This window comes from Pteropus vampyrus, unplaced genomic scaffold, assembly GCF_000151845.1.
Source record: "Pteropus vampyrus isolate Shadow unplaced genomic scaffold, Pvam_2.0 Scaffold90, whole genome shotgun sequence".
NCBI lineage: Eukaryota > Metazoa > Chordata > Mammalia > Chiroptera > Pteropodidae > Pteropus > Pteropus vampyrus.
The window spans coordinates 2,690,014-2,702,636 of record NW_011888871.1 but is presented as its reverse complement, the minus strand read 5'-3'; the positions used below and the strand labels follow the sequence as shown (position 1 = coordinate 2,702,636).

General features: G+C 47.2%; 1 protein-coding gene across 1 annotated transcript; it reads left to right on the top strand.

Annotated features, from left to right (window-relative positions):
- The first annotated feature begins 553 nt into the window (after positions 1–553).
- On the top strand, positions 554–12,562 carry RAC1 (Rac family small GTPase 1). Its single transcript, XM_023532803.1, is given in 7 exon segments — positions 554–606; positions 608–682; positions 3,193–3,310; positions 8,277–8,333; positions 9,732–9,794; positions 10,544–10,703; positions 10,969–12,562. Coding segments are annotated over 7 exon segments (642 nt in total). The 5' UTR covers positions 554–568; the 3' UTR covers positions 11,100–12,562.
- The last annotated feature ends 61 nt before the right edge of the window (positions 12,563–12,623 follow it).

Genomic DNA, 12,623 nt, shown 5'->3' with positions numbered 1-12,623 from the left:
GGGCTGGGGAGGTGGCCAGGAATTAAAGCGAGACTAGTTCCGTACTAGTTCCGTGCGGTGGCTGTGACTAAGCGCCCTGTAACAGCCGGTGCCGACTGCCCGAGGGTTGACAGGGGGAAGTGGTGGGGTTTGAGCTGCCGCTCAGCCAGGCAGCAGAATCCATTCCTGAGCAACACAGTGGAAGTTGCACAGGAAAGCGCGTTTGCATATGAGTGTTTATCGAAGTGAGTTGGGGGTGGAATCAAAGATTCTTGGATGAAAGAGTAATGCAGATGGTCACAGAAAACACTTTCAATTTTAAAGTGTTGTTCCTCTTGAACTTTGTGCTTATTTAATAACTATTTCTTGGCTGTTAGTGCTCATATTACATACCTAAACAGAATGGGAAGGCTCCTGACTCTCTGCCTTTATGAGAAATTCTCATTTGTTTCCTTTAAACCTCAGGATAAAAATGTACTAGTAGTGTTAAAAGGTTATAGAAACGGGTTTCTTTAAATGCTAAGTACTTGGTGTATACTCCTTGATTTTTCTATAAATTATTTTAATGATGAAAACTAGGATCACATTCATGTCGACTAAGCAGCTTACACTTTTTTTCCTCTCTCTTCAGAGCTGTAGGTAAAACTTGCCTACTGATCAGTTACACGACCAATGCGTTTCCTGGAGAATATATCCCCACCGTGTAAGTATCTTGAATTAAACTGGAAATTAACTTGTCTGTATTGAGTTTTTGGACACCTTTGACCTTTGCTTTTCTATAAAGTCATTCTTCATCCTTACGTGAACACATGTGGTCGATTTTCTTCTTAAACACTCACTCACCAGAGTCTAGTTATAAGGTATGTGGGCTTTTAAAAAAAAATTTAAAGTTTCCACATAGTGATGAAACAGCTTTCCTCATTGATTTTTAGACATTCAGGAAACAAAATGCAGTTAAACTAATTCCAGAGACTGGATATTGTAGGTGTCGGGTCAGTTTGGCTTTCTGGACCGTGTGCGTGAAGAACGATCAAGGAACTGGGGCATGTTTGAACTGGCCTTTTCCGGCAGGTAGTCTGGTTACACGTCACTGTTGCGTTCTGGGGCTTTGGATTGAAACCAGGGTGTCTGTGTTGCGGGGGGCAGGCATGTAGGAGGCCGGGATTGAGCTGCTTGCTCCCCCTTGGCAGCAGAGTTGGGTGGAGATGGAAAAGTGCTTTTCCGATGATGGGGTTGCTGGGGAGTCCCGTGGGGCCAGCTGAGTCTGAGCACATCGCCCTGCGGCCCTGCTGAGCTCTGCCCTCGTGGCTGCCGGCCCACTAGACAGGAGACACCTCAGCTCCCCCATCCCCACGCTCACTGTCCCAGGCTCAGCTCTCACGCTTACCTGCTCCCTGAAGTGTCCTATGCATATTTGAATGTAAGTGGAATCCACTGTCCATGCTATCCTGAATTTATGGTGGGGACTTCCCTTATCTACATGTGTAGATAGCTAAGTCACAGCTGTTAATGACTTTGAGCTACTGTAGTTAATATAACTTTTGGTCATTTAGGCCTTGTTTTCCCGTTGGCATTACAAACAGTGCTGTGTTGAACATCCTTCATGCATCTTTGTGCACATGCATCTTTGTGATAGAAGTGGAATTGTGCCAAATCAAAAGGGAATGAATGTTTTTAATTTTGACGGACACTACCCATTTGCTGTCTCAAAGGCTATCATTTGGACCAGCTGTGACTAAAACAGCCCCTTTTAATACATGCTGTGGCCACAGGAATTGAACAGTTACCTCATCATTTGCATTTCTGATCATTAGTGAGGTTTATACCTTCTGAATGTTTACTGCCCACTTATAGTCTTGCCTGTTGAAACTCTGCCTTTCTACTGAAAATTTTTCTCGTAGAAATTTTGCATATAAAAAATATTAATCCTTCTGTCATTTGTCTTTGAACTTTGTTATAGTGTCTTCTTTAAATGTGCCCCTCTCCCCTTTCCCCGAGTTTTATGCCTCACTGAGGAAGACCATTACAACTTCAGTGATGCAAAAATATTCTCTAATAATTTTTCTGGGATTTTTGTGGTTAAAGTTTTTATCTTTGATTCATTTAGAATTTATTTTTTGATACAGTATGTAGCAGACACCTGATTTTTTTTTCCCAGATGGAAAAAAAAGAGTCACCGTACCATTTATTGAATAATCTATCCTTTCTCGGGGAGGCAGAATTACAACACATCAGACCTTTCCCTTAAGGAAGCTAGTTTGCTCATCAAGTTCTATGAACGACATTGGACCCTTAATCAGACCTTGGCTTTGCTGTCCCACTGTAGTAAGATCTACGTTTTAGTCTTCAGAGTATGTAAAAATGAATTCTGGAGTTTTATTTTCAAATCTGGCATTGCAATTCAAACTAGGCAAGTACCAAACAGTATTATGTTCTGTTTGGTACTTGCCTAGTTTGAATTGCAATGCCAGATTTTCTTTTTAATGAACTACTCTGTGAAACTCATGGTAATTTTTAATGCCAGCTTTATTTTCCCCTTGTCAGCCCATAGGCTTTTCTAGGCTGCTTCTTATGGTTAACTAATTTGTGTATAGCACCTTCAAATTAATTTAATTACACATGTAATCGGGCACCTCCACTCTGAAAGTGTTACATGATAGCTTCTCAGAGCCATTCATTGCACTTCGGTTGCTGGCGTGGATGACCAAGGCCTGACTAATTACCACCCTCCACTCAGGTGGGCGTTGTGGACATACAGCTCCAGTGCTGTGCCATCTTGTTGACAATGAGTCAGACGCGTCTGTGCAAAACTCAAGTGGGATTTGAAAGGGGGACTAATTTTATACTTTATTTCTTCCTGGGGAGGAAAATCATCTTGTTCTCGTTATTAGAGGCAAAGCTTTTGAATTGCCGACAGCAGTTTTTTCCAGTTAAACTTAGTAGCTTTCTTGTATTTCTCGCATTTTTCTCAAGCTGTGAGTTGTTTCCCCTCACACTCCACCCGGTTTTCCCTCCACTTCTTAGCTCATAAGGCTGCTGCTCATGTCTGCAGGCAGGGCCGTTTGCTGGCCTGGTGGCCCCAGGCCCTCTGCTGGCCTTTCCAGCACCAAGCACCACCTTCTCTGGGTCCCCGGCTAGGACAGCGACTCAGGTCCTGGACCTGTGCCTTACACTCCAGGGCTAAAGACTAACCATTTTTCCTCCGTTCTGCAGCTTCGACAACTATTCTGCCAATGTTATGGTAGATGGAAAACCGGTGAATCTGGGCTTGTGGGACACGGCTGGACAAGAAGATTACGACAGATTACGTCCCCTCTCCTATCCACAGACAGTAAGGCTCATGACTGATGTTTGCCGTGTCCTTTAGAATGTGCAGTTCCTGAATGTTTAATTATTGCATAGCGCTGTGGATTTGCCTATATTGCCATTTCGGGAGTATACTGAGTAATAGCAAATAAAGTTTAAATTAGTCCAGTAGTGCATATCCCCCCAGATGCAAACCAGGTTTTTGTTTGTTTTTAGTTTTTGAGCATTACCAGTTATTGAGTACTGCGCTGTGTATTTAACATTTTTTCTTTTAGTTTTAGGACATCTATATGAAATAGCTACTGCTTTGTTTTTGCAAACCAGCTTTAGCAGCAGTTAGTTTCAGGATGGTTTGCTTTGTGGCATTTTTGCATCACAGAATCAAATTAAGCAGTTTAAGATTGTGGTTTCTTTAGATCAAGTCAGTAACTCATCTTATGGGTTTAGTACTATTTTTCTATAAAATACATGCTTATTTTCTATGGCTTTGGTACCTAAATGTAGATTGAGCTTTCAGGTTTATAAAAATGCGTTCACTGTGTACAGTCAGAAAAACTTATAGATTAGTTTTGCTTTTATGTCAGCTAAATTTACCAAAGCTAATTAGAGTAATAGCTCGTGCAGAGGAGTTTAGAAGCCACTTCTCTTTAAGCAGTTGTCTTGTATCATTTGCTTGTATCGATACGTGTCTTTCCTTTTTAAAACAACTTTGGAGATTTAGTGACTAACTGGCAAACACAGCATAGAGGCAGTTGAGCAAATTCCTCAGGTTCAGATCGCTGCTTTCCCTCTTGCTGGCTGCGTGGCCTTGGGAAGCTTTCTTTCTCTCTGGTCTTGACCTCTCTCTTGGTGTAGGATCGGATGAGTTAACACACGTAAGGCACATAGAACAGCGCAGGCACGCTGCAGACACTCCAGTGTCGCTGCTGTTAGGGCTCCTCCTGGCTCTGTGTGGACGTACTGACAGATCTGCAGAGCGCCTCAGTTCAGAGCCGAACCCAGATTCGGGCAAGCTGTACATCCTCTCAGCAAGCTGGGAGGCCGGGGGTTAAGGTCAGTGTCACAGGAAGACGTTTTTAAATTAACTTCCTGTGTCATGGTGATAGTTTTGTTTTAAACCTTGGAATACAGCTTTTTCCATTCGGCAGTCATTGTCTTTGTTTCCTGCTGGAGGAATTGTCACATACAGTTTCTTTGAGCTGTAGGTTTTGCAGATTGTCCTTTGGGTGAATTCTGGTAACAGTGCTAAATGAAAACCCAGACTATAAAATGGGAGGTTTGAATCGCACGGTTCTCAGTTAATCTCCAGCTAAAAATTAACTGTGAGTAAGAGTTAAATCACCAAATCACCAAATGGTTCAGATTCTTCAATATGTTTAGGAAATTGTTCTGTACCTGGTGGGTGCTTAATAATTCCAAATTTTAAATGGTCTTGCAAACATTGATTGGTAGGAGTCTCCAACCCACTGGATACATCGGGAAGGGTGGGGCGTCACTCAGCCACTGCCTGTGACTCACAGGGTTGGGTGTGCCCCTTTTGTTCTGAGACAGTCACAGTAAGGCAAAGGTGACTTAGCAAGATTCCCACTTCGTGTGCTAAAGAACACACAGATAGTGACCGCCTCAATCAGGCTGCAGTGGCGAGGCCTGAAAGCCAGGTGGGTGTTGTCCTCCTAGGGCTAGGACTTCATGTTGCAGCTGTGTGCGCTGCCAGTACTGGACAGCAGAAAGGGAGTAAGACGTGACTCTTGCCCCAGGTGGCTCACCGGAGTACTGCACTGGGTGCCGGCAGGGGCGTGGGGGTGCTTGGGAGCAAAGATGGTGAGATGCAACTGGTGGCATAACTATGCCCACCTGGACTCCCCTGAGACGAGCAAGCTCTCTTGGCCCCTGAGGGGCAGGTCCCTGGCGCTGCGGTGCTGTCACCTAGAAGGTCTCCTGGTAGCCATGCAGCCCCACAGGGGGCTGGGGAAGAGGGGCAAGCCCTGACAGTTACAGGTGGGCACGGGCACCTTGGTTTCTTACTGGCAAAGAGGAAGAAAACTCTAAACTTGGTGCTGAGCGGAGCGTGGTCTCCAGTAGTTGGCTCTTCGATCTGCAGGCCGATTCACGTGGCTCATCCATGACTGGGCTCTGACCCACTCCGGAAGGGCCAGTAGGAAGACGTCTTATCTGAGGCGTCCTTAAAAGAGACGTGTTTCCTGTGGTCATTGGATGCTGGTCATTCTCCGTTGGGTAGCTCTGTGTAGCTGAGTTACACGTTTATACCATTAGCTTCTACTTCGTTCTTCAGAGGGTAGTGAGCAAGTGGTCATGTTCAGTACAAGTTGCCCTTCGAGTTATTTTTCTAAATTAAGTAATTCTTAGGGCTTTCCTGTCCTTTAATACATTATCTTTATATTCTCTTTTAAAAACATTTCGTTGTTCTGCATGTTCCTCTCGAGTTGGCGTGCTCAGAATCATGGGATGAGCGTAGCACTCAGGCCCAGCATCTCGCCTTGTGTCTGGTCGCCTGAGTTTGCCCACCTGTCCAGTATTTAGTGACGCGAGTGGGAACATCCTGGACTTGCCGAAGTCACAACGCCCGAGGCCTGCGTGTTCTGGGAGCCCCGCGCCCCGCACTCGTTCAGCCAGCCAAGACCCGGTGTGTCATGCCCGTGTGTTCATTTCCTGTGCGTGCTCTGACTCGCGAAGGGTTTTCAAGTTCCGGCCTAGATTGCTGCAACATCAGGCAAAAAGGAAACCCAGCGTTTAGCTTAGCTGTTTGGATTTCCGAAAGGTCGGGGCTTGGTTAGGTTGGCCGTTGCAGCTTCAGTGTCCCGCAGCCCAAGCTCGCGGGAAACACACCTGTGGTCAAACAAACAGAACTGGCTGGTCCTGTCCCAAGGGAGACACACTTTGGGGGCCTGTCGGTGAGAGGCGGGCTCGCGTTGGGCTATGCGGGCTCCAGGAAGCCGGGTTCCCCGGCGTGGACAGCGTAACTCTGGCTGGGCATTTTAATACGGCCCCCCTAGAAGGTGGGGTGAAGCGAGACTAAAGCTGTGATTGGTACGGGAGGAGTCACACACTCGGCTGACGGGCCGTTCGGTGTCGTGTAGTTTGCAGTGACCTTGTACTTGTTTGTGCTTGGACAAGGTTGTGAAGCGGTCGCTCTTCGTTTCTTCACCGTGGTCTCGGCGTCAGCACGGTCACACGGCGCCCTGGCCACACGGCGCCCTGGCCTGATGTCTGTTCCGGGAGGTGGTTTTGTTTCTCACAAACCCCCGCGGTGGCGCTGCGGGCACCAGGCCAGCTCCCAGCCCGCGGGGGCTGCTCTTCTCGCTGTCCCCAGCTCTGTTCCGCAGCAGCGCCACGCCGATGACACGCGTGCTGTTTATGCATCTGGTGCATGAAATGCCCGCATTAGAAAACCTAAGCCTGTAAGTGAAAACAGGTGGAAAGCGTTTGGAAGAGAAGAAAATGAAAGCAGGAGAAACGATCGTGCTTCTGTAGTGAGGTTTCAGCTCGCGCTCCTGCTGGCAGCAGCCTCGCCTTTCTGTGCCCTGCCAGACAGGCCGGGGGCGGCAGTAAGAACTGCTGTGATTTTGACCAGTGTGTCGAGCCCTGCGCATGTCACTTTGACTAGTGGTGGAGAACAGGCTTGTGGCACAGGGGTCTCACAGGTCCCGGAAGGCCCGCCGGAGTCGATGTGGTCAGAAGTGGCCTGGCTGTGTGAGGAGCGTGGCGTCCCCGCGCAGAGGAAAGGCGAGTGGGGGGCTGCAGCGCGCACGCTGACCTGGCAGGGAGGGAGAGCGGGGCCGCACCGCAGGTGGCCGTGCCGAGGAGTCTGAGTGTTACAGGACAGGCGCACGGTGTCGGCACGGACAGCAAGGTCGGAACGATCGAATCTAGAAGACGAGTGTCAGAAGCACGAGGCTGCTGCCTTAGAGCCATTTTTAGGCCGGGGGAGGACAAAGGAAGGAGGAGGGACGGGCAGATGGTGCAGCACTGATGTAGGATGGAAAGCGCATTTCTTCATCAAAAAAGATGTCCTTAGACATTGAAAAGGGTAGAACTGATGTGGCTAGAGGATATGTTGAAGCTGTGTTTTTGTGGCCAATCCCCATGAGACCCAGTGTCATAGTGACATTTGGCATCACATCAAGGCCTTGGGAGGACAAATCTTCAAAAATAGTCCACAGATTAAACCTAGATAGTTACAGAACCTTTACCAGTCTCTTTGAATTGTAAATCAGAGACGCCTGAATGACGTGGAATTATAATAATTCTGTCTGGCTCTTAAAAGAATTCCAGGGCTGTGTTGCTGGAAGAGCAAGTCTTTCCATTTTTATTGGACAAAGGAGGGAACTGAAAGCATCGTAATAAACACACTGGAAACGCTGTCCCTCCTGGGCCACCACCTCCACACCTCAGGGCTGGGACAGAGCTCTCCGTACAGCACACTGTTCGTGTCAGTGATGCAGGTCCCCGAACTCGGGGGAGGAGAGGACCGGCATTTCTGCACCACGGGACACTTGTCACGTTCACAGCTCCCAGCCGCGGCCCTGCTCTGGAGAGCCCGTGTCTGAGAACTCGGACAGAGATCTTGAAGGGTGTGCCCGTCACTAACGGATGCCAGTGACCGCGCATGAGCATGCCGTTGTTGAGGGAAGGGTACTTTTTTAACACTTCCTTACTAAGCATAAGCTTCCTTGGCATGTTTTCAGCTCTGCTGGGGAGGAACCCCGTTTGCTGCCACGAGCAGCACCTGTGTTTGTCTCCCAGTCTTCACCTGACCCCCGTCTTCACCGTCACTGACCTTCGCAGGTTGGTCGATGGAGTGGTTCAGTGGCATTTGGCATCCATACACCTGTTAGATCCCCATCTGCTTTCAGCTCAGAACCTTGGGAGGGTCGAGACAGAACTCTAATGAAGAATAAGTAACAGGCTGTATTGATTTTTATTTTCCTCAGTTTCTACTAAATTCAAACAAAGTTCTCATGCATTACTAGGTTGGAGAAACGTATGGTAAGGATAAAACCTCCAGGGGCAAAGACAAGCCGATTGCCGTATGTAAAACTTTCAGTCGACTTCAGTTTTGAGCTTTATCTATTCTGTCGTTTCACGTAGTTTTCCTAGGATCTCCTGTCGAGCCTCATGTTCCTTGAGTGTTTTCTATCGAATTCACTCAAGGTTGGGGTCTCGCTTGATGAAACTGCTGTCATTAGAGTGTGACAGTTGACCTACTAGCTTGAACTGAAGCGGTTCATGAGCTGCCTTTTCCCTCCTCCCGAGTCGGGGGGCGCTTTGAGGAAGGGCCCCTCCCCGGGCTGCTGGCGCTTGGCGGGCTGGCCTAACCAGGGCTGCCAGGTTCTCCTGCCGCTGTGCTGTCCCTCCCCGTGCCGCGGGCCTGTCGGGTGTGGCTGTGCGGCGCTGGAGAGCTAACCTCGCCCTGCTTCCAAATGCCACAATCAGCTCAGGTGCGAGATGGCACGGTGATTCTGGGGCAAGCTGTGCATGCGCTGGCATTTTCGGCTGTCGTGTGGGGTGTTTCCTTCCCTTACAGGTACGATGCCAGCTGCATGACTGAAAGTGTTAGCTGGGGAACTGGGTGCATTTCACAAAGTAGCGTAGCTGCCTTTTTCCAGGAAAATGTTTTATAAACTTAGCATTTTAGAAACTCTTGGGCGTTTTAACCCAGGTAAATATTGAGACTTTTTACACAATGCAGAATGGGAGGAGAACCCTGAATATTTTACTTTTAGCCAGAAATTCTTCCAGGTATTTATCTGCACCTGCTTTTTCCTTTGAGTCTGCCCTTCAGCTCCAGCTCCCCTGGGTGCAGATCTCCAGAGGCCATATGCGGGGGGGCAGGGGCTTTGACAGCAGGGAAGACGCTACTTGCGCACTCGGCCAGCCTCCGTCACGTGCTCATTTAGCAAATACATGGGCCCCGTCTGGGCCAGGGACGGCGATGGCATTTCTTTAAAAAGCAGTTTAATTGGAACCTAGTGATCATCTAGAAGTGTTTATGCTCAACACGCAGAAGAGGAGCTTAGTGAAAGGCACACCGTTTGTAGATAACGTTTTCAGAAACAGAGACCAAATTTTATGGAATACTGGCGGAGCCCCTTGACACTTGATTTTGTCCCTGTGTATAACAGACCGTTAGGTTCCCGGTGGGAGCTGGGAATGATGACAAAGAGGCCTCCCAGGGGTCCAATTTGACGTCTCCGTGGCCTCAGTAACTTCTAGCAGATTGAGCTCCACTCGCCCTTCTCACACAGAGCTGGTTCTGACCTGGGAGCCATATGACATGGCCGAAGGGGGCACTGGGGAGCACACCCTCCACACAGGCTGCGGGTGCACAGTACACGCCCTTGCGCTGGCTCGTTTCCAGCAACACTTAGAGTGCATTAGGCATCGTTGGAGCGTTTTCTAAACACCCCTGTGTTTCCTTTTTGTAGGATGTATTCTTAATTTGCTTTTCTCTTGTGAGCCCTGCATCATTCGAAAATGTTCGCGCAAAGGTAAGTGGGAGGGTTTTTTAGAAAAATATTTTGTTACATAATGTCACTCTCGGGAAGAAACATTAAGAAGTATCATTTATTGATAGAAATTTTCAGTATTTAAATTGGTTTGAGTAATTTTGCTGAGGTAGATAATCGATTTTTTAAGTATATGACTTCAGTAGATAGAATTCCCAAGTTTCAGACTGATTCAGAAGTGCTGTGTTCCTTGTTAAAATTTAACAAAGCACTTTGGAGTTGGTCTAATAAAAACGACCACATCTTTTACAAACTTAGTGAAAACGACACCTGCGAGATGCCCTTCCAGTGTCATGCTCGTGGGGCGATGGGGCAGAGCCGAGACCTGAGTCCAGATCGCTTATTCTCATCCACGACTGCATGGAGTATTTCCCGAGATGGCCTAAGACTTGACTCGTTTTACCAAAAACAGTGGTTTAGGGGGGCACCTTTGCTCTTACAAGTAACGCCCATCCTGTAGGGTCGTAAATCTTGGGAGTCCTGCTTGCTAATGAAACGTCCATAGGTGGTCCCATGGTCCGGGAGGAACAGCAGTTCCCATGGTCCTTGAAGATGTGAATGGAAGGTGTGAGCAGGGCTGGAGAGCGGGCGCAGTTTTCTGCAGGTTGGCTGTGTAGAGATGCAGTGACTGAGGGCTGGTGGATACGTTTTGGCAACTGTGTGGATACCATTTCGGTGAAGGAAGTTTATAAAGGAGAGTATCGTAACTTTTTTCCTTTCTCTACATCTAGTGGTATCCTGAAGTGCGACACCATTGTCCCAACACTCCCATCATCCTGGTGGGGACTAAGCTTGATCTTAGGGATGATAAAGACACGATTGAGAAACTGAAAGAGAAGAAGCTGACACCCATCACCTATCCGCAGGGCTTAGCCATGGCTAAGGAGATTGGTACGCACTGCATTTTTCATGTTTGCTTTGCACGTGTTTTTATTTTCGTGACACAGGCTGGAGTCTGGTTTGGGGAGGTGGAGAGTGTTCCTTCAGCTCCTTCAGCTCGGTCTGGCTCACCTCTGGGGAGCTGGCTGAGCAAGGCCCAAAGGAGGAGGTGGGGTTAAAAGCCGCTCCACTGCGCTCGCCTGTCAGCAGGTGGCAGGGCCGGGTGGGGGGTTGGCACGTGCATTGCCACGTGTCTATAAGGGGTTGTCCCCGGCAGGTGCTGTGAAATACCTGGAGTGCTCCGCTCTCACGCAGCGAGGCCTCAAGACAGTGTTCGACGAAGCCATTCGCGCCGTTCTCTGCCCGCCTCCTGTCAAGAAAAGGAAGAGAAAGTGCCTGCTGTTGTAAACATCCGGGTCCCTCTTCCCTGCTGCCCTGTCCCCTCGGAACCTTTGTACGCTTTGCTCAGAAACGATGGAGCCTTCGCACTCAATGCCAAGTTTTTGTTACAGATTAGTTTTTCCATAAAACCATTTTGAATCAATCAGTAATTTTTAGGTTTTGTTTCAAGTGTAAGAGTTCAAACTTTCACATTCTATTAAAATTTAGCCCTAAATGACACGCTTTCTTAAAGCCTTATTTTTCAAAAGCCCCTATTCTTGCTCAGATTAAGAGTTGCCAAAATACCTTGTGAATTAAACTGCATTGTTGTGCTAAGAACACTAAGCACTAAACCGTTTAAAGAACTTTGTCTTAAGAAGACCGTAGCGTCTGAAGTTAGGACAGGCAGACACTCTAACTCGTTTCCCATGCGAGCAGTGCAGCCGCCTTCATGAAATGTTGCCATTTAACTAACGCATCACTAAGTTTCCAGGCCGTGTTCATCCCCTGCGCTGTACTGTGTGTCCTAATGGATCAGTCTTTTTGATTTTGTAGGAAGATTTTTTTAAAAATTAGTGTACTAGCTTTTACTGAAATTTTGAACAGAACTCTTCCGTGTTCCCTCTGATGAAGTCTGCGCTAGCCGTGGGTGCACTGGGGTGGAGTGTGGGAACACGTGGTGTGATCAAAGGATGAAGACAGTATTTCGACAGAATATGAAGTGATTTACACTACATTGTACACGTAATAATTAAACCGAATAAAAGTGTCACGGGTAAGATTTTAAATAGGTTAATTTCTGTCAAATGCAGCAGGTGAAGAAGTTGGTATTAATCAGTAAGTGTTTTCTTAAGCTTTTTCTTAACCCTGCAGTCCCTCCCGAAATTGGGCATTTATTCCTTTGACTGGTCATTCCCATAGTTGCTAACTTAGTGCTTTTCTTATAGAACCTTCTTAATGAGCAATATGCCTCCTTGTATTATAAAATCTTTCTTGATAATGCATTAGAAATTTTTTTGTAGATTAGAAGTGCATTCCTGTTTTCACGTTACTTTACTCCAGCTAATTAGTGCTTTCCTTAGTTTTCTAGTAACTAGGTGTAAAAATCATGTGTTGCATCTTTACAGTTTTTAAAATATTTTAGATATTCTTAAACTATGAACTTCGTAACATCACTGTCTTGCCAGATCACCAACACTGTACCTTGACCAATGCCGACCCCTCTGCCTCCGCCACGTGGACACACTTCCTGTTGCCCTGCCTAACAGTGTTCCTTTGGGTCTGTGAGGGGCTGTACACCCCATGCTCGTGGTAACGAAGTTCTGTAAACTCAGCCACTGGCAAGAATACAAGGTTGGACCTTTCAACCACTAGAACAAAATTTTTTAAATTGACAGTTGCAGAATTGTGGAGTGTTTTTACATTGATCTTTTGCTAATGCAATTAGCAGTATGTTTTGCATGTATGACTTAATAAATCCTTGAATCACACAACTGGTGATACTTGAATTCTTGAGAGGTTCGTGAACAGCCTCCTGCTTTTGCCCCACTT